Raw genomic sequence first — 21,747 nt, forward strand, 5'->3', positions numbered from 1 at the left:
AAAGAACTCGACTTTTCATAAATCCTTATTTGCTGTTCCAGAATTCTCGATGAGTCCCATAATGTGGCTGCCTGGGGGGAAGGGCTCACTCCCATCATTTCAATTACAATTATCTTATAAAAGAACTATCCAAACTTGGCTGCAGGATCTTCACCAAACGTCCTTTGGTTTCCCTAGTTCAAGCTTCCTCGGGGGAAGAGCATTCTCACAAAATCATGTGGTGGTTCATGACTGACTTTTTGCAACGGGGGTAGAATGAAAAGAAATGCACCATCCCATTGAGACTAAGGAAGCCACGGAGAAGTTAGTTTCAACAGAGGTTGTCAGAGTGGGGTATGGAATCTAATTCTCTGGGGAGTTTTAAAAATAGGCCAGTCTCTGCGGGACGGTTTCAGCCTGCAGAGGAGCCTCTCATGTTCCCTTCCACCTCTCCGAGTCTATAGGGTAAACACGATCTGAGGAGGCCTCCCGGGCAGGATGAGCTCGCAGTAACTCCGGCTCATTTCTAACTAGAGTGCCTTCTCGCCCCATGGAATGAGAAGTATATAAGTCCGGGTGGGGTCAGAATGTTCCCTGAGCCACACTCTGTTGGCATTACCGAGACAGGTCTCTCCCTCCACAGTGCCGTCGGCTGAAGAGCACAAAGGATACCAGTTAGTATCGAATGATAGTGCTCTGTCGGATTCCATTTGTCCCATTGTGCGTGCGTGCGTGCGTGTGTGTGTTTGTGTGAAAATATAATCAGAGAAACTCATTGGAAAGGAAATACGGTTAAAAATCTGGAAAACACATGGAGAGAGAACCTTCATATTCGAGTGAGGCTAGCTCCTAATGTCATGCATTTGATTCTGACATTAGATCATAACATTTGGCATTTACGTTTTCTGGGGTCTGAGGTCTATCCAGGATTGTTGTCTGTTGCTGGCAGGTGGAAATTTTCCTCCTAGACAATGAGCTCTCTCCCAGTCTCTTACAGCTACTGGGTAATGGCCGGCTTCTCGCAAGAGGCGAAGAAACAGCAAAGCTGACAGGCACAGTCAGAGTGAGCTTTAAATATCATGCACCCCATCATTTGGTGGGTGGGTGTTGTTGCTAACTGCGCTTCTACTTCAACAAAGAAAGTGGTGAGTTGCCAAAAAACAAGGATGTTCCATCTTAAGGATTGTGCTGAATTCTTTCCAGAGAAGCACTTTTTTTTTTTTAAAGATGAATTTTATCCTAAAACATTTTCCAAATTTATTTAGGCATTCCATCCAAGGAAAATAATTTAAGTATTGTGCCATGTAACTAGAATTTGTAGAATTAGAACAACTTTCTCTCTCCAAAGGTCTATCTTTATTCATCAGTGGTCTCTGACGGCCTGCGTGGGTGGGGTACCTGTCAAGGTCACAGTCATACAGGCTGACCAACAGATACACTGGACCTGGCAACCTACAGCCTAGCACATTTACAAACAGGTGGTAAAAATATGATTTTGTGGGGGTTTTTTTTAATTGTTCTTTCCTCTTCGCCTCCCATAATTACTGCTTTCCTGAAAGGTCAATTTTGTTTTCTTTAGGAAAAAGAGCCTTCCCTTTGTTTCCCAAATACTATGTTGATGCCCTTCCTTAGGAGTCTTCCCCTTAATTAAGTTGGCCCGAAGGTCACAATCCATAATCAATATGGAGGCTGGTTGCTGCAAGGTGCTAATTGACATCCCCGAAGAGGAATAGTGTCAGCAATCAATAGAGAAGAGCAGAACATTGGTAGATTTATGGCTTTGATTTTGAAAAGGTATGGGAATGCCCGGTGATGTTTCTCTGCTCCCCCCCTCCCCCTGCCCCCGCCCCCCGTACTCCTTTTGAATGTTAATGCTTTCTTGAAGATGATTTCCGACTCACTGCTAGGACACTGCCTCTACTCACTGAAGCAGAATCCTCTGAAGAGTTGCGGAGGCAGAACTGAAATCATGGCTTGCCACAAAGCAGCAGCTGCATTGGCCGCTAATGATGCCTCACACAGAAAGACGATGCTCCTTTAACTCGGGGGTTTTAATGGGAAGTTTCTAAGGCTGAAAGGACGGCTTTAGATCTGGGGTGTGCCATCAGCCGCTTGCAGATACCAGTCTCCTGCCTCAACACAGCCTGGTCGGGAAGAATGGAAACTAAAGAGGCTTGTAACTACCTGTAACTGTTCCACCAGGAAATGGATCAAGTGTTTGTTCAGCCAGATGCAGGTACTTGACCAACACTGTGTCTTTGATGGGCTAATTAATGCTTTTTTCTAACTTTACCATGTATGCGTGAGCGATGATGGCAGGGATGCCTTTTGCATCCAAGTTCTGAATTTAGATCTAGATGTCAGATGAAGTCTAATGAAACAATTGCTAGGTGAAGTTAATGCGAGGGGGTGAAACGGAATGATGCCTTTATGTTTAAAGCATGCTTAAGTTTATAGTGCTACCAATACTAGATAAAGGAGGAGTAAAACAGGCTCTGTTCTTTGCTAAGCTGCAGTAAATTGTTCCTGAAAGCTATTTGCCCATTACAGTTATTTCTCCATTCACCTAAAACATCCAGCCTTCCAAAATGTTACGGGGATGTTTTAATTTGTTCACAAAGGATCACAACTCAACAACTCCCAGTGATAACGCCGACTGTCCCTGGTGTCCCTGGGTGGCAAGCACGGTGCAGCCCTATCCTTTTGAGGTATCAGCAAGCACTCTTGTTCGCTAGGAAACACGCAAGGACAGAGAAGGCAAGCCGGGGATAACAGTAAGGTTTATCGTTTGAACAGAAAAGTTCCAGTTTGCTAGTGGTGCCTTTTGGTACCCCCAGTTCCCGATGCGGCACTCACGTGGGATTTTCCTGAGGTTCTCAGCCAGGCTGTAGCCTCGCCCTGCAGTCCCTTTAAAACTCTTCTAGCAGATGTTGGGAGGAAGATGAAGACAGGGAAGAAGTAAAGCTGAGGTTAGGGCTCAGGCTGAAGAGAAAGGTCTCCTGCTGACCCAGAGCTGGCAAGCCAGGACCGAGAGGGGTCCACTCCCCAACCCAAGCAGACATGTGCAGGCTGACTGGGCAGTGACAGCCCGAGGGAACGGACCTCCCTGTGCAGCAGTGGGGGCGGGCGACAGTTCCGAAACTGCCTGTTGACATTTGTAGCTGACCACATTTACTAGTGTGTCAAGCCATTGTTTTGGGGCTTTCTAGTAGCCTTGGGTCTATTTGTTGGCTGTATAAAGTTCTATCTCTGTCCTTAGCCATCCTGTGAATTCTGGAGCATCAGGGCTATTGTACTGGATCAAGAGGGCTGTATTCAGAAGAGAAAAATATGGAACTTGCCATGTATTTATGTGAGGGAAAAAAAAGGGAACTATATGTTGGTTAAAATATAGGAAGTACCTAGAAAGAGCCAGGAAATCTTTACCTGAATTTCTGGGCTGGTCACCAAGAGGGCCATGAGTTCTTTGAATTTATAGGAAATATTTTGCCTCCTTGTGTGTATATCCTGGAATGCAAATCACTGTTCCCTGGGCTCATACACAGTAGTTCCACAAGATTCATAGGTAATAACTTTTGTTTATATAGTGATTTGATTCCTTAGATGAGGTAGCTTTTTTGGGGAGGCTCACGGTTAATAGGGGAAGATATGTAATAGGGTCGACTGGGATGTTTACACGTCTGGGGTGGGAGGGCTGGGATGGAGGGTGGAGTATATCTCCAGAGACTCTACTTATGCAAACAGCAATGCAGCTGAGGCTTTGTTTAGCTCAAAAAGCAGAGATGATTCTCTTTAGCCTCACTCTCAGCATATGTATTACGTTAATCATTGAAAGGCATGTTAACATTTCAACAGTCAGTTTCAGAACTGTTGCAGAATAATGCAGCACTCGGAGGAACTTCGACTCTGCTAGTCATTGCAAATTCAGTCTTGCCTACTTAGCCAATTCCCTTCCTGGTACAGTCTGCAGAGTGGTCTCACCAGTCTGCCAGATAAATATAAATAAGATACACGGGATGTCTTTGTAGGACGAAGTGTGTCCTGTCCATCACATGCGAATGTAAACTCTACAAACCTGTGGGTGTTCTTGTTCAACAGACCCACTGTTTTTGCGTCTACTTTTGAAAACACGTCAAGTCACAGAACTAGGTTTCTGGCCTAGAAGTTTTTAAAAAATGAGGTGTGGCATTTAAGTGGTTTAGAGGTACTTAAAATACAGTATTGCTTCACTGCGCCCTGCACACCATTAGCAGCTGGGGGATGGCTGACTTGCTACTCATTCCTACACGCTGGAGAGAAACTTGCGAGTCAGCAGCCTTTGGGGAATGCTTCTCTTCTGGTAACGGATTTTTATGATTTGGGGCAGTTTACTTATAATCTCCATTCCCCAGTGTGCTTGTTTGCGTAATAGAAATGAGAAAGAACCCTCATTTTGCACAGAAATGGTAGAAAGAGGAAACGCTCATTCATCCTCACGGATTTATTGAACGTTCACGATGTGCTAGGCAGGACTTCACATGCACTGCCTCGGTTATAACTATGACCCATAGTTGCAACCCATTGTGGAAGGGCGGGGGGGCGGGGGTCCATGAGCTGATGGCCACGAAAGTGAGAGGGTGGGACCAAATGCCTGTGGGCAGCTCCACAGAGCAAGGTGCCAAAGGCACCAAACTAATTCTGTTGCTGTCACTTTAAAAATAAGAAAAGCAATATATCATTGCTTTAAGGTCTGTTTTCTTCAGATAAGATAATTTCCCTTACGGTTAAGTTGTATAATACGACGCTAACAAAATGAAATGTCCAAAGGATCCAAGCTTGGGAAGGCTACATGTTGACACTTACGGTTTCCAGGTAAGACATCTGGCTTCGGGATATTTTAAACGGCTGTTCTTCCCCAGCAGCAAAGCCAGTTAGCTCCGAAAGGCTTGAGCCCTGAAACAGAAGGGCCACCGTTAATTTTTGTATTTGATGGGACCCGACCCATCAGCCTTGAAGCCAAGGACAATTTAAAAAGGCAAATAACAGCTTTTCAAATCATGAAATCGGAGACTATTAAAGTGTCACTGTGACTCAGACTATCTGTGATTCTTTGAAATAAGATCTACTTCGAACACAATGGTCTGACATCCCAGGCTGGCTGGATGATATGGGCTTTTTTACCCCTTCTTTGTCTCAGCTGGTACCTCAAAGTTTGAATTCAGTTCCTTGGATTGTAAGGGGCCGGAGATTTGCTTCAACCTCTATTTTAAAAAAAAGGCAGTGACCCCAGAACAGCCAGCAATTCCTCAAGGAGGTTGCTATTTAGTAAGGGGACCGAGTTGAACACCCTGTGGAGACGGGTCCTGTGAGAGGTGCTGCCACAGAAAGCAGGTGCAGGGCTCCTGGGGGGGACAGAGCCGGAAGCGCCCCATCCCTCTGGTGCAGGGAGAGACGGAGGCCCCACCGAGGAGGTGGCATTTGGTGCGAACCCTGAGGGAGGGAGCGAAACCCACAGGCGGGAATAGAGGGAGGAGGAGGGCATCAGGCAGAGAGCGTCATGACTAAAAGCTCAGAGGTGGGAAACCTGGTGGGGTTCAAGCAACAGCTCGTGTTAGGTTGAGCTGCAGAGCAGACCAAGTGAGGACGGCCTCCTCAGGTGTCTGCAGACTCCATCCCATGTAAGTCTGTTCTTCTTGGTCCTTGTACTCCAAACCAAATGCGATTTGATCTTTGTTCCTGTTTGAACTTAGGAGAAAAAGAAATTCCTATCTTACAAAAATTCCATTGTCGGAGTATGACCTAATTTATCGTCCAGGCAATAGGACTCTCGGGTCCGGGAGGGACTCAGTGGGCCGTTAGGGTCCTTGGACGTTGGGGCACCAAGGTTTTCTGGAGGGAAGAAGTGGTAAGATCTGAGCTGAGGAGGATGGATCATGGCGCAGTATGTCGGAAGCATGAGGAAAGAAAGAGAGGCCTCTTTGTAAATTATTTTAAGTGGGGCTAGGGGCTGAGAGTGACAGTGGCTAGGGTCGAGCTGAACTGCTCATCAGGGGCTTTGTAGGTGATGCAGAGGGTTTTACACTTTGTGACGATCACAGAGTCCGGGGCGCTTGACTCTGGGGATGTGTTATAGGATTTTTGAGATTGGCTTCTTTTAATTCAGTTTTCCTTGGTCCAGTATTAAAATGAGCCTTTATTGTGTTCTGAGCACACACAGATGGAGGTCCAGGGAAGACATGCATGCGCCGTGTGATGGGGAAGCCAGTTAGGATCGAAATACGGCCGTGAGTAACTGCGGTCCTCTCGTACTTGAAAGAACCGCCTTTGGTTATTATTAACAGGACGGTTATGTCGGAAGTCCTTTGAAATAGTTTACTTGCCCAGATTTCTCTATTCGTCTGAAAGGAAGATTTCATTATTCAGGTAGAAGCCGTCGTGAACATTTTACAAGGATCATTTTTGCCAAAAGGGGACATTTCACTCCAAGGCAGACATTTTAAAAATTTTGCTGTCTTTGAATATTTGGGGACTGTGGTAGCTAAGTGATTACATTTATCTCTTTTTCTGCCTCTTCCTCTATCCATTGCTGCCTTTAACTTAAATGTGCTGTGGAGCTTTCCCAATTTGTAAATTACTGATTAGCGGATCGCGGGTTTAAAATCAAGCAGGCTCTTCGAGGGATTTCAATCAGTCCCAGGCAAAGCTGTGAAAGAGCCGGCTTTTCTTCCTGGGTCTCCATATCCCCATATCTCTTTCTAACCATCTCCGGATCGTCTCATCTGTACCACCCATCCCCCACCCTCCCCAGGACTTCCCTACTGGGCCATCGGCCTTCAGCGCCCCATGTCTGCTCCCCCAAACCCCAGCGGCCCCTCATTTCCAGCAAGACCCATCAGCCCCCTTACTATCTACCACATTTCCCCTCCTTCAAGTAAGAGCAGTTTTCCCAGACAAATCCTTGCTAAGTTTATCAGGAAGGGGTTGGAGGGTATGTATTTATGTTTTAGCAGGCTTCTCAAAACCTGTGAGGAGGCTGCAGAGAGGGTTAACCATATTCTTGCATCTGTTTTTTAATCAGCATAGGGTGGTATCACTGCAAATTAAAACTGATTTTTATATCATTCTAAGGGTTGGCTTCCCTGGGAAGAAGCCAGGCTCCAGACTCATTTACAGGGAGACGGAAGAGGGAAATGGGGCTGATAACCTGAATCAGGATGACTAGGTTACTTGCTGGGGCTTCTTGGAATGCTCGCCCCTCCCCGCAGACCCCCCATGAATGGTGGACCAGCTCAAAAACATGAGTTAGGAGGAAGCCTAGGCAGTGTGAGATGATGAGCTAGGAGAAAAGGAATTGGCATTTTGCCTTGGACGAACGACAAGGCTGGGGAAGACTGCTCCTGGGCGTCAAGATGGCTCTCATCAAGCGGACACCGGGGGTGAGAAGGGGAGGACTGAATAAGGTATTGCTCTTTTGGCCCCCCAGCTTGTGGCTAGGGAGTCACCACAGGCTCAAATTGTCCTATGTCTAGTTGTTCACTGTTTTCAATGAACTTCACAGATCCAGAAATCTTTATGGTCATATGTTTATACAGTTAATGGGCTTCAGTTTTCCTCTAATTCCTTTCTGGATTACATCATGTTTTCGTACAGAACGTCCTGAAAATGCGTAGCTATCTCGGCCGTGTTAAGAAGAGACAAAGAAAGGGACTCTGGCCTCATTTGGGCTGGAGGGAAAATGGACATAGAGTGGGACTCTAAGTAAGTCCGTGGGGAGGGCAGGCTCAAAGGGGTGGGATGCTCAGTAGGACATGGAAGGACAAACGGGAACATGGCAGGACGGCTTAGGTATTCATTCTTTGAGCAGCACATGACTTTCTTTGCACCCAGCCCGTGGTGAATTTTATACTCAGTGTGAACAAGCCTAGTTTGGATATTTCTTGGGTGTGCAAACGGCCCTTACTGGAAGCACTAGGGGTTCCTGTGTTGGAAGCTCTGGCCACCCTTTCCTGTCCCCTCCCCTCAGCCTCGTTATCTGTCGAGAGTTAACACCCAAGGGCGGGAGGGTGCTTAAAAACAAGCAAACCAAACCCAACCCAATCCATCAGCATCCTCTATATCCCTAAGGAGCTTCTTTTTAAGAAACACCATCAAATTTTATCCCAATCTTGCTTCAAAACAGAAATGAATGATAAGCCAATCTACCGCAACTATTTCAGCCTTAAACAAAATGTAGTCACAGAGCTGCAAGATATTCTTTCCCCCCAAATTGGTAACTCCTTCCTTCCAGACACTGGTTGTAAATCCCTTTATAAACTGTGTCTTAAACTGTGATTTTATAAACTCTGAAGTGTCAACACACACGCAAACTGTTATTATGATCACGAACGCTATACTTCAAGGCAACAATTAGAAGTTAACAGTAGAGGGCACCTGGGTGGCTCAGTTGGTTAAGCGACTGCCTTCGGCTCAGGTCACGATCCTGGAGTCCCGGGATCGAGTCCCGCATCGGGCTCCCTGCTCGGCGAGGAGCCTGCTTCTCCCTCTGCCCCTGCCCCCTCTCATGTGCTCTCTCTCTCTCTCTCTCTCTCAAATAAATAAATAAAATCTTTAAAAAAAAAAAAGAAGTTAACAGTAGAAATATTGTGTTCGAGCTTTGGGTCATAATTTCTATTTTTATTTGGTTGCTTATTTTCATTGAACATCATTTCTTTTGAATCCATGTTAATTCCCATAGCTGACTACTCTCCTACGCAATTTTTCTTATAAACAGACTCATACATAGATTTAGTTCAACATCTGAAGTTTTCATGGCCTTTGTCTATACTACTCCAACTTGCCTTTAAAGACAAACAGTAATATCCATATATCTTCATTTTTCCACCAGTAAAATGGAAATGGTCTTAAGCAGTAGGAAGCTACTGTGAAGCTTTTTTAAAAAATGCAGCCAATCAATTCCTTCTCCCTAGCTCAATTCTCAAGGTGCTTCTCGGGGTCAAGTATTGAACCTGGTCTTTGTTTTCTGAAGAAAAAAGAAAAGCAGCTGGAGCTTGGTGGTCTGGGAGTCTGAGATGCCTCCTTTCTCCCTTGGCCCAGGCAAGAGAAAGCAAAGGAGAAGCATCCTGGCTTCCACGGCCATGTCTGAAGCAAAGCAACTCTTCGTTTTGTTTGTTTTTCTTTTCTGTATACTTTTCAAAGTGTTTTCGCAGACATCCATCCTCATTATGGTACCGTGAATGAGATACACAGACATTTCTGATTCCATTTTTACGGCTTCGTGAGCCCTCCAAAGGCCCATACTCATTGAGCAGTAAAATGGAGGCCAGAGACCAGGGCCCAGAATCCGATACTCCCTGAGGGTTTCTCTGCTAAGCACCATTTCCAGCCTCAGTTTCCTTCCACCGGGGCTATAGAGGTCTCTGCTGTCTCGGAGCTCGTGGTAGAGTGGCTAACCTATGTTGTGTTTAGCTACAGTCTTGGCACATAGCTGAGGTTCCATCAATGGTATCATTATGAGAATGATGTGAAAGTCATATTATTGGAGGGATTCTGGAAGAGACTTGGCAGGGGACACTGGGTTTGGATGTCAAGTTGGCAGCACACCCTGAGGTCAACATTACCTTGCACATTTCTCATCTTCTGTACTCTGTCTTCCCTGCTCAGCCCTCCTGGCCCCAGGTGCCTGCCCTGAGGACAATCTGGTAATTTCATGCAAGAGTAAAATATTCTTTCCCATAATGACACAGAACGTAGCACATCTGGTGAAAAAGTTTAGAGATTCCTCGTTTTCTCTGGCAAACAGGACCTGTGAGCTTAGAAATCCAGTTGCTCTTTGGTAGTTATCCCCTCTCCTTCCCTTTCTTTCTCCTGCAGATAACTCAGCGTCTCCACGGGGCAGCCACCATGATCTCAGCAGACTGATGATGGAAGAGAAGGAAACTGGGCGATCCCGTGCTCCTGCTTCTCTGGACGATGGATGGAGGACAGCCCGTCCCTTCACCCCTAGTGCCCCTTGAGGACGTGTCGGCAGATTCTAGCATGTCTCTAGAGCAGAAAACCACATTTGTGTTTGTGATTTTGTTGTTCATTTTCTTGGGCATCCTCATTGTCAGGTGCTTCCGGATCCTTCTGGACCCGTATCGGAGCATGCCAACCTCAACCTGGGCCGATGGACTTGAAGGGCTGGAGAAGGGGCAGTTTGACCATGCCCTTGCTTAGCAGAGGGGGGCAGGAGCCCCTCCTGAGGAGGTGAAGTGCAGCATGTCTTGGTGAGGAATTCTCTTTAGTCAATGCTCTCAACAAACCAAGTTTTAACAGCACCTGGTCCTAGACTTCCAATCCCTCATTTATTAAACATGCTGTTAGGTTAAAAGCATTTGAAGGATATTGGAGATGAAGGTTTATAACACCCTCCCAAAATAGGAGGGCTTGAATTTCCATGTTTCCTCGGTGAATGAATATTGCTGAACGTGTGCGATGGTGAAAGCAAGAGCATCAGCACTGACACAAACTTTGCCATAAAATGAAGCGCTCTCCCACCCAACCAGAGAATAAAGAATGGAAAGGATCTGAAATGAATCTGGTCACAGCACCATGAAGGGCATTCCTCGTTCTGAGCATGTCTCTCAGTTGGTTTATTTGCACTGGAATCCGGGTCCCGGGCAGAGACTGGGCTGGGTGAACCCGGAGGAGCATTGGGAAGCCAGCGGGTGGGGGGTCCTTAGCGCAAATGTTTCCACGCCTGGAAAAGATGAGTGAGGATGATCTCATTTTACAACTGAATTCAAAGGCTTATGGAGGTTTGAAAACTCTCCACCAGGCCAAGTACATTCTAGGTATTCATATTAATAAGCTGTGTAGAAGTAGTTATACATAACCTGAATTGACTTTCTTGACACAGATGATTGAACTAATGGGTTGTAAGTGCAGCTATGAGTTGTTGTTGTTGTTTGTTTGTTTGTTTTTAAATAAAAAGTTAATTGTTTAGAAGAGAAGACTGTCACAGTCTTAGGAGGAATGTATGTTTGTGACGGAATAGAGCAGCCAAATAAAACTTCTCAAGAAATGGTAGTGTGTCCTTTCCTGTTTCACTGAGACCAACGTATGGTGGCAGCATGTGATACCGAGCGCGGAGGACGAGCTGCGTTCTGAGAGACAGAAAAAGCTGCAAGGTCATCAAGTTCATCCCTCTCCCATTTCAGAAAGGGCTCCCACACATCGTCCTGCACACGTACAACCTATTCTAAGCACAATTTAAGACCACCGAGAAAGGAGCGATGTGAACACTTCTTATTCCAACTTCTCTTGGTAGGAAAACTTTGTGTCTACACTAGACCCCCGAGGCTGTGTTTATAATCTCTGTCTTCTAATTTTCTCCTCAGCCAGCCATCCTATTTTTTTATTAATTAAAAAAGTTCAAAAAGTCAACTATGCCTGAAAAAGCAGCCCTTAGTAAAACTGCTTCCTTGTCTTCCTTTTTTATTTTTATTTTTTTAACATTCTTTGGAGGGTCTGCTGTCTAGATTCCCCCCTCCCCATGTTCCACTCGACTTTGTTTTCAAAAAAAAAATTTTTTTTAAGATTTTATTTATTTATTTGACAGAGAGAGACAGCGAGAGAGGGAACACAAGCAGGGGGAGTGGGAGAGGGAGAAGCAGGCTCCCTGCAGAGCAGGGAGCCCGATGTGGGGCTCGATCCCAGGACCCCGGGATCATGACCTGAGCCGAAGGCAGACGCTTAACGACTGAGCCACCCAGGCGCCCCTAAAATTTTTTTAAATTAATTTTTAAAAAGTAATCTCTACACCCAAAGTGGGACTTGAACTCACAACCCCAAGATCAAGAGTCACACACTCTTCCAACTGAGAGAGCCAGGCATCCTCTTGACTTTTTTTATTTAAAAAAAAAAGTAACAGCTCTATTGGAATATAATTCACATACCATAAAATTTACACTTTGAAAGTGTACAATTCAGCAGCTTTTGGTACCTTTCCAGAATTGTGTGACCATCACCACTGTCTAATTCTGGAATTCTATACCCACTGGTAGCCACTTCCCACCCCCTTCCTCCCAGCCCCTGGCAATCTCGAATCCACTTTCTGTCTCTATGGGTTTGCCAATTCTGGAAATTTTATTTTATTTATTTTATTTTTTTAAAGATTTTATTTATTTATTTGACAGAGAGAGACACAGCGAGAGAGGGAACACAAGCAGGGGGAGTGGGAGAGGGAGAAGCAGGCTTCCCGCTGAGCAGGGAGCCCGATGCGGGGCTCGATCCCAGGACCCCGAGATCATGACCCGAGCCGAAGGCAGACGCTCAACGACTGAGCCACCCAGGCGCCCCTGGAAATTTTATTTTAAATGGAATTATAGAACACGGGGTCTTTTGTGTCTGGCTTTTTGCACTAGCATGTTTTCAAGGTCGGTTCATCCATGTGATAGCATTCCTTTGCAGGGACAAATAATATTCTATCGTTTGGCTGTACCATGTTTTGTTGGTTTATCGGATGTCACGGTTATCCAGCGGCTAGTATGAGTACTGCTGTGAACATTTGTGTCCACGTCTTTGTATATTTTCAGTTCTCTTGAGTATATTCCTAGAAGTGAATTTGCTGGGTTATATTCTAACTCTATGTTTAACTTTTTGAAGAAGCTGAGACTGTTTTCCAAAGCGTTGCATCATTTTACCTTCCCACCAGCAAAGTATGGGGCTTTTGGTTCTTTTCTTAACTCTCTCCAATGACCCAAATTTCTTGTTTAGCTATAGATTTTATAATGGAACACACCACTTCAAGAATGAGTCAGATTAAAAGGAGAGCATCACCTCGTGATATCTACATGCTGCTAGTTTACTGATGCTTCCGAAGATCCTTTGCTTCCAGATCTAAAGCAAAACAGTGATGCTGATCTGAAGTCATCCCCTGGTCTGTGATGTCACCTGAATATTTTTTTCTGTCTTACTAATACATATTTCTTTAATCCACTAATTAAAAAGTTTTCTTTTTTATTCAAATGTCCCATGTCCCATGTGCCCCTATTCAATTTTTTCCTGTTTTCTTGGGTCTCTTTAAACCCATTCCAGTATTTATGAACCACCTGCTTCGAGCCTGGCCTTTCTGTCACAGGGGCCAGTTCTTGCTCTTGAGTACCTTTCAACCTTGTTGGAGGCCTAAGAAATGCAAGAAGGCATGTGTCTGAATCCTTGTGACCGATATGGACTTATGGTTCCCATACTATCAAAATCATATTACAAAAATATATATGACCCCCCCACACACTAATTGTTCTTATAAAAGTTGTACATGATCATGGTAAAAATGTATAAACATCATGCAAAAATACAAGGTAAATATCCATAGTCAAAATTCTGCCTCCTTAGGTCACTCTAATTCCAGTTTCTCTAGGGGAGCTTGTTGAAAATGTAGAGTGCTACGGCCTTCCATCCCTAGAGGCTGATTCTGTGGAGCTGCGTCAGTGAACAAATGCTGTGGGAGACAGAACACGGGAGCGATGGACATGGGCCAAGACAATCAAGGAACTCTCCCGGGACACGATTCAGGTGTGATGGTGCATGTTTAAATGTTTGGTACAAGGCTTTATGCAATGGAAGTCATTATTATGAAATAAATTATATCTTGACCTAATAGGATGGAGATGTTTGGGGTGTATGCAAAGGAGGGAAGGAGGGAAAACAATAGAGTAAGGAAAAGGGGTGTGGGTATGGAACTTGCAGCCAGGAGGGCAGCCTGGCTGGGGAAGACGGTTGGGGCATAGCCAGAACTTGTGTAGAAGGGATAAAGGTGAACACCAGAGTGTCCTTAAAAGCAAAATGAAGTGTGGGAGTCAGTGCAGGTTGGCGAGAAAGAAAATGACACGAAGAGTGGCTGTCAGTTCCAGTTTGTGCAGGCTTCCTCGGGGCAACATGGGGATCTGCTTCTATAATGGGAACGGACTGAAATAGCCACCTGCCCTCTGAGGCTTGGAGCCGAGGACTGCCAGTAAGTGCAAGGGGGCCTCCCGAAGCCTGCTCTTCTTTCTTTCCTCCCTTCATTCCTCGCTCCATTTCTGTTTTTCCTTCTCAGATTACTGCTCCTTATTCAACCTGCCCTCACTGGGTCTCCCGTGCTCCACCCCTCCCTTGTCCAGAGCCAGAGTACCATAACAAGTGATAAAAAGCTTTGGGCTATTCAGAGTAAATCGATCCCTCCGGTGAGAAGTGCTAACTCTCTGTTTTAATTACTCACAGCTCCTTGGGGTGAACAGCGTATTCTCGAAAGGTCACATAAGCCCTCTCTTTCCCGGCTTTCTGGCTTCAGGAGTTACAGTGCAGCATTGTGCCTACCTTACAAGATATTTATAACAAGTGCAGCCGCCCTCTATCGTGTATATCTGCATCTCAGGAGGAAGAAATTACTTCCCCAAGGTCACTCTGGAGTAGAGCTGCCTTTTGATTCAGAAAAATGTGGCTAAATCATGCTCCGCCTAAGATCTATGCCCGGTCTATGCCCCCAAGGGACCCCAAGTTCTAGATCAACATTGCTCCCTCCAAGAGACCTTTTTTAAGTATCTTAAGCACGGAGCAAAGTAAGCCTGACATGGGGTGTGAAGCAGATTAACTTGACTCCTGCTGTTGAAGTAATGAACATTCCAAGCCAGATCATTCTTTTACTATTTTTAAGGGTTAAAGCTGAAACAAAATAAGCAACAGTTTTAGGAGGCAGAAGTTGGAACAGATGCTTAGGTATGTAGGAAAAATATGCATTCAAGTTCCTTTTTTATTGGCTTCATTGCATAGTGTTTTATTGAAACCCTGAAGCTTTCCTATTGTAAATATATTGATAAATTTGGGGAGATGACAAATTTTATTTGCCCACCGTAAATCATTTTTGAAAAACCCTGTAGTGAAGAAGATGTCAACTTCCCAAACTGACATGTAAAACATATTGAAACACAATTATTTTCAAAAAAAAAATATTTTAACCCCAGAGCCCTGAATAAATTCTGAGATCTGATTTATGAGATTTGAGGGGTGGGTCTTCTGAGACAAATTATGCACAGGACAGAGTCTCAATTGTTGATTAGTCACAAAGTTGTAGAGTAGAGCCATGATCTCCGAAGTCCCCAAATCACTAAATGTGTATATGCAATCTGGGATCAAGGTAACCCATGCCGGAAGTTATTTGCTCCTTGTGAGGCATCAGAGAAAGACTCCCTAATCTTGGTATCTCTTATTTCTTAAAAGAATCAATGAATGATTTCCAGAGAGATATCTACCTCTTCAAAAGCAAGGCCTCCCCATCCTACAGCGTGGGTTGACCCGATGAGCCAGGGTCCAACATTTCAGCCAGTCTAGGGTCCTTTCCAAGGTCATTTTTGAGAATAGCATTCCCTGGCTGGATTGAGTATAGAATGGAAATTTTGTTTCCAGTTTCCTGCCATAAACTACGCTCATGTCTTGTCACAAACACCACGGGATACTATTGTATCCCTCCATCCTGGAGCCTTTCCCACTATTCTGATTGATGTTGCTGTGCTTTAGGGTGGGAGAGGTTCCCTTTAAGCTATCTTTCAAAGGTGAGTTGCACCCTCACTTATTCTCTAAGCCCTATTGCCCAGCCGAAGAGCTCCAGATTTATGCCAGCTTTTAAGAAAGTGGCTCTCCCTGGATTCTTGGGAGCCTGAAAAGCTAGAAAGAAACATTGCTGCTGTCTATTTCAACCCCCTCACTTTGCTTATAAAGAAATAGAGAGGCAAAGAGGTCAAAGGCCATGTTCTGTCATCTCTACCTACTGGTTAGAGCTCCATCACTTCCCCTAAGTGGTATGAAGAGGAATTCAACCAGAATGGGCAGGTGATAAATCCGCAAAGTGAAATGATGTCCATGTTCTAACTGTCATGATGGTTATTCTTAAATAATCTCTCTCTCTCATTCTCTTTTGGAGGGGGACACAAACATTTTATTTCTTAAACAAACAAACAAAAACCCTATGGATACTATATTTTCCTTTGAGGTATTCTCAAACTTCAGATGCAGACTTCTGGACACCCAGAAGTATTTCTAGGTAATTATAAAGGATTCCTTAGCAAAGATTCTGTTTCTCAAAACACCGAATAATCAATCCAGGGTAAAGCTGCAAAGTGTCTTTATTTCCAAATAGACTTTGGAGCTGTGTTTCTTAGCTGAAGAGGCAGACGAGGGAGATTACAGCATAATGTTCATAAAGGCGTTGGCTGTGGCCCTATCTCTGGTTTATCAAAGAGATATCTGATCCTCTTGGGGCCCAGACAGAGCTTCAGAAGATAGACAATGAAGTATTGCAAGCTTGAAAGTATTCTTTATCATTTTTTTGTCATGCATTTTTTCCTAGTTACTTCACTTTTTCTTTCCCTCTATTTTCTGATAAGTGGAGTGTTAGAAGAAGCTTAATGTAACATTGAATGCAGCACTTCTCTGGTATATAAATATTAATAGTCCTTAACAATCACGACAAATGGCTGCCTGGCTTCTGCCTGACCATATCCAGCTTCTTCAGGAGTCCACTGCACTTGGAGCTTGTTCTGCTTCTTGTGTCTTGTTCTGTTTTTTTTTTTTTTTTTACTAAAACTATTTCCCTATCTACCATAAATGTGTCTTTTGGTAAATTTTCACCAACTAGACATTGTTTTTTTTTCCCCTGAAGGTACCAAATGTAGTTACTGTTGAAAACGATGGATGGATCTCTCCTCTTTCTGCTTGTCCTTCTGGAAGACGCACTGACAGCTCTTTGTTCTTTCTCAAAGATGTGTGTTGAGAGATAGGATCTGTCATCCCCTAGGAAAATGGTTGGATGGGTTTGCTTGCACACTATTATGAAAGAGTGGGATTTCTTATGGACGAGCTTCCTCTCCTGCAACTCAACCCACAGCGTGCAGGCATTATCTGGTGTTTTTTGTGTTGCCCTGTGGGAGCTGGTGCAAGAAAATGTGGGTGTTGTAGGTGCTGTGATTGCTGTGATGTTCTCTGTCTCCAAGTCTCATGTCATCCGCCAGCATCCGTGAAACCGTATCGGGCTAAATTGTCAGCTTGCAAGTACGGTAAAACCTCAGCTCCTTCGTAGCTCTTGACATATCAGTATTCCCCCAGGATAAAAACAATTCCAGGGCCTTTAACCATCTCATAGGGTCATGTGTTTTGAATCATCTCCTGCTCTTATCAAACATTCTGGATGCTCTTCAGTTTAACTCTGTCTCTGCTGAGTAGAGAGGAAAATAATAATCCATCTGCAGTCTGACTAAAATGAGTGAAAACAAATTGTCCTTTATTTTGTTCTGAAAGCCACATGTTGTGAGACAGCCCAAGCCGAAATGATCTTTTTGGCAGCCATGTTGCTGTTGACTCATATTGAACTCACAGTCAGCCTAAACTCTGGGGCCTTCTTATCTATGCCAAGATGAAAATTTATGGATGCCAACGTTATGTCAAATATAAGTTCCCATCCTATTCTTGTACAGGTTTTAAACTTTGCACCTGAGTCTAGGAATTTAAAATTTCCCTGTTGTGATTTCACTGTATTCCATTTGGACTACCCTTCTAGGCTTTTTATAACTTGATTCCCTCATTATCCTATTCAGTGGGCTCACCATCTTTGTGTCATCCATAAATCGGCTGAGCAAGCCATCTGTGTATTTATCCACGTTAATGATCAAACTTTGAGCATATCAGAGCTGAGGAGAGAGCCCTGGGCCACGCCACAGAGATCCACAGAGTGCATTTAAGGCATCAGTTGGCAGTGGTAATTGTAAGCAACTGTTCCCCACAGAAGCTCCACGGAGATGCTCCATGGAGATGCTCAGCAAGGGGTGAGCATGAAGCACGAGGACTCATTTAAGTCTGCAGCAGAGCTTAGGAAGACAGGCAAACCACCAAAGTGATATTTGTGTAACTTTCAGAGCTCAGCTGAAACGTTAGGGATCCAAATTGGCAAGTGGGAATCACACAAATGTCAATAAGGGACTCGATCCACATTCCCTCGAGCTTAAATCTCAGAGGCAGTGAAAAGACTTTTGGCGATGCCCAACTCTCTGCCCGGCACTGTCACTCTGGTTATACATGAAAATCATCATGTAATATCTGCCTAAGGAACACTTCTCCCGGGGGCAGAGATCATCAATCATATGTGGCTCCAGCCGAGAAGGCACAGACTATGAAGAGCGCACCTGCCTGGTTCTCTGGCAGCCTGGGTTCATGACTTGTTCCACGATGAGCGAGCTGGGAAGCTTTCTGAAGTCACTTAATTCCTCTGGGCCTCACTTTCTTTACTTGTAAATGGAGATGTTTGGACTGCTAAACCTCCAAATACCCTTTTACTTCTTAAAAAAAAAAAACACCTATAGCTAGAAATTTAGGCATCATTTACAGAATGCCAATATGAAAGGCACTTGAAGGACTCAGATCTTATGCCCCAGGTGGTGTGGCCGGTGGGGGGCAACGTGAACATGTGAACCCGGTTTGCCTTGAATGCTTCCCTCTCTACAAAATAGCACTAGGAGTCAGACCAAGAGTGAAAACTCTAAAACTAAGGGAAACTCCAGAAATAGAAGTCAGGTTTTCTAGAAATACTCGTTGAACCAACATTCTGCTGAAGATTTAGTTGTTATTATTGTTATTTTTAGGAAACCACCTGGAAATAAGGTTTTATGGGCTGGAAAGTGGCCTTTGCCATGGCTGGGAGGATGTCTTAATATAGTGAGTTTTGTTTTGTTTCGGATACTCAGCCTGTTCACATTCAGCCTCCAACCCTCACTAGTTTTGTGACCTTGGGAGAACGGGTTACCTTTCTTAGGGCTCATTTTTCTCATCTGTACAATAGGTATGAGATTCCTAGCATCTCCACCGCCACCCAGTTTTTGTTGGTTTTTTTTTTCCTTCACAAGGACTAAATGAGAAGTTAAGAACAGTCCTTGAATAGCAAGCTTTTAACAAATGTTGGCTTAATGACTATGACAGTGCGGGAGGGGTCTTTTACCTGCATATCTCCCTGAGATGCTAATTTAGATAGTGCCTCAAACACAAAACTCCGCCATTAAAAACTAGGCCATTGAGGGCAAATTTGATTAAATTGTGCTTTTGTGATTATTTCATTTGTTTTTCCAAGTTCAGGATATAATGAGGAAAACGTCCATTTTTAAGTGAAGATTACTTTGAACCCTGCACCTAATATAATAAAAGCTTTAACTTTGGAACCAGCATAGACCTCTAGGCATTGAGACACAAGCTTTCTCTTTTTTCATTCCCCAGAGGTACTCTTTCATCATAAATTTTTTTTTTTCTTTACAAGAGCCAACTTGCAAAATCTTCGGAAACAGAAAGGGTTCACTCTCAGGTTTCTAATCATTGTTTTGCTGGTGACCTTGGTAAAGTCAATTGAATTCCTTCATGGTCCCTCATAAAATGGAAATAATAAATGGGACGATTTAGCAAATAAGTCAATGATTTTTTTTGAGTGCTTAAAATCTTGCCAACATATTAAATATCAAAATATGAATATTTAAAAATAATGAATTTGTGTTTGTGTTCCCAAAAGAAATAAATTAGACACTCTTTTTATTGATAAAACAAAGAACATTGCACGTGTGGCGAATGCTACTTCGTAGTCCCCACGTGACATATTGGATTCTGAATTCTGGAGAATTGATTGTGGATGTTTTCTAGCAGAAAATCCCTGCCCCTTGCCAGCCTGCCTCCCCCTCTAAGATAAGTAAAGGCTGTTGCAGCTATTTCTAGTTTTAAATTAGTTTTAAATAGGGAAAACATTAATCTTGTGATTACCCTCCTCACAGAGTTCTAAGACTGAGCTTTCACGGAGGTCACACTGTTCCTTTGAGTGATCTGTAACTGAAGTTTCAAAGAATACCCAGGAATGAAACTATGTGTTTATTTAAATATCTCACCAAGGAGGGCAAAATATGAGAATGATATGTCCCCTAACTTTTGCAAAGGAATTCTTGGCAATAACTCTGGCTGACTCTTTAAAATTGGATAGCTCTGCTCAGGACTTTGGACAGTTTTCCAGGATATCAGGTTATTGGCCATGGCTTTTTGTAGCGAGGTTTCTATGGGGCAAACACCTCTGGGAAGAAACCTCCAATTGGTGAATGCTATAGGATATATCACTGGGAGGCTAAGTGGAATAGCTCCTGTGGTCAGCTGTTATCACCCCCCAGGGAAATTTCTCAAAATGTCATCTCTCCCTTTTGCCCTGGGAAACACCTGCCTATTTCCTTGGGTTGTTCTGCATTACTAGATCATTCTCTACCTTTGCTTACCTTTCTGGGAAATTTAAATTTAAGAAGTGAAAGCTTCCAAAGGCTGCAAAATCACATTTTTCATTAATCTATTAACTCATTCATCAACCTATATCCCTAGTACCAAAGGGGTATCAGGCACTGTGCTAGGCCCTTGTTAGGTTTACGGAGATAAATACAGAGCGCCTACTCTTAAGGAGCATACATTCTTGGTGGCAAGCAGGAAAAGGTTCAGATTCTGATGACTCACTACTTAATAATTTTTGAAGAAGTTAGCATTTTGATAAAATTTTGCCCAAGGGGCATCTTAAATTTGATTTGTGTGTGTGTGTGTGTGTTTTTAAAAAGATTTTATTTATTTATTTGAGAGAGAGAGAACACAGAGCAGAGAGAGAGGGAGAAGCAGACTCCCTGCTGAGCGGAGGGCCTGACATGGGACTCATCCCAGGACTCTGAGATCATGACCTGAGCCGAAGGCAGACACTTAACTAACTGAGCCACCCAGGCACCCTGATATGTGTTTTAATTTACCTTCTAGAAACAAATTACTCTCTGTTACTTTATCAATGGATATAATTTTAAAGCTTTTCATAGAATTCAGTAAAATATATATGAGCAAATGTTACTGATATATGTAAATGTTCTTGAATGAGGTATTCATATCCCAGAACTATCCAATGCTTCATTTCTAGAAATGTCTTTCAGGTGGATTTAAAGAAAACCTTTGGATTTAGGCCAAATGAAGAATTGTAAATTCTAGGAAGTTGAATTAAAGCAAGTAAATGGTGGTGAAAGAGTTATCCATGTAATCCAGACCCCTTCTCCCCTAAAGGAACCAGTGTTAAAGTCTATAAATGGGGAGAGGGTTGATACTCAGATTACCTGATCTATAAACAGTATCTACACTGCCTGAAAGCTCTGATTAATTTTGGGATAGGGATTACTGTTATCATCCTTATTTACCTCATATTTCCTAGCCACCATACTGCTTTAGAGATAACAGATATTCACTAATTATTTGTCACATAGCACAGAAGCAAATTTAGTTAAGTGCCCAAATGTCTACTTATCACTGTGGCCACTAACCACTGGTGGTGATAAACTTCTATACTTTGACTCCTCAGGTCAAAAACATGGAAGGCCTCTGACTGCCTTTTTCTTTCTTTCTACGCACTCTCCCCCATTTAAAAAATTACTAGTAGGCCCTCTGTGAGGAAATTTTGTTTCTTTTTTTGTGTGGGGCTTTTCCTCAGGGTTAATTTTCATTAGGGATAAATTTTGCTTTCTAACCATCCTTTGAGCCCTATGTAAATGACATATTTAAAAACAGAAATATATTAATGGTTTTGTCCCTTTTAAGCTAATCCCATCTTATATTAAATTTCTGCTTTTTAAAAGTCACTCCTCAGCCCCAGTTGGAAATGGAATTTAGTATAATAAACATTTACTTAATAAACATACCAGGACAGAAGAATTGGGGTGATAGATTATCTTACAATTAAACATCCAC

General features: G+C 43.5%; 1 protein-coding gene across 2 annotated transcripts; it reads left to right on the forward strand.

Annotated features, from left to right (window-relative positions):
• Positions 1-1,933: 1,933 nt before the first annotated feature.
• On the forward strand, positions 1,934-10,704 carry CTXN3 (cortexin 3). Of its 2 annotated transcripts, none has more exons than XM_035014036.1 (2): positions 1,934-2,215; positions 9,829-10,704. In XM_035014036.1, the coding sequence occupies exon 2, from the start codon at positions 9,928-9,930 to the stop codon at positions 10,171-10,173; it is 246 nt and encodes an 81-aa protein (XP_034869927.1). In that variant the 5' UTR covers positions 1,934-2,215; positions 9,829-9,927; the 3' UTR covers positions 10,174-10,704. The 2 variants fall into 2 exon arrangements, with proteins under 2 accessions (XP_034869927.1, XP_034869928.1); XM_035014037.1 differs by lacking the exon at positions 1,934-2,215 and adding an exon at positions 4,761-4,830.
• The last annotated feature ends 11,043 nt before the right edge of the window (positions 10,705-21,747 follow it).

The sequence above is a fragment of the Mirounga leonina genome, unplaced genomic scaffold, assembly GCF_011800145.1.
Source record: "Mirounga leonina isolate KUSES-001 unplaced genomic scaffold, KU_Mleo_1.0 Mir_168, whole genome shotgun sequence".
NCBI classification, from domain to species: Eukaryota; Metazoa; Chordata; class Mammalia; order Carnivora; family Phocidae; genus Mirounga; species Mirounga leonina.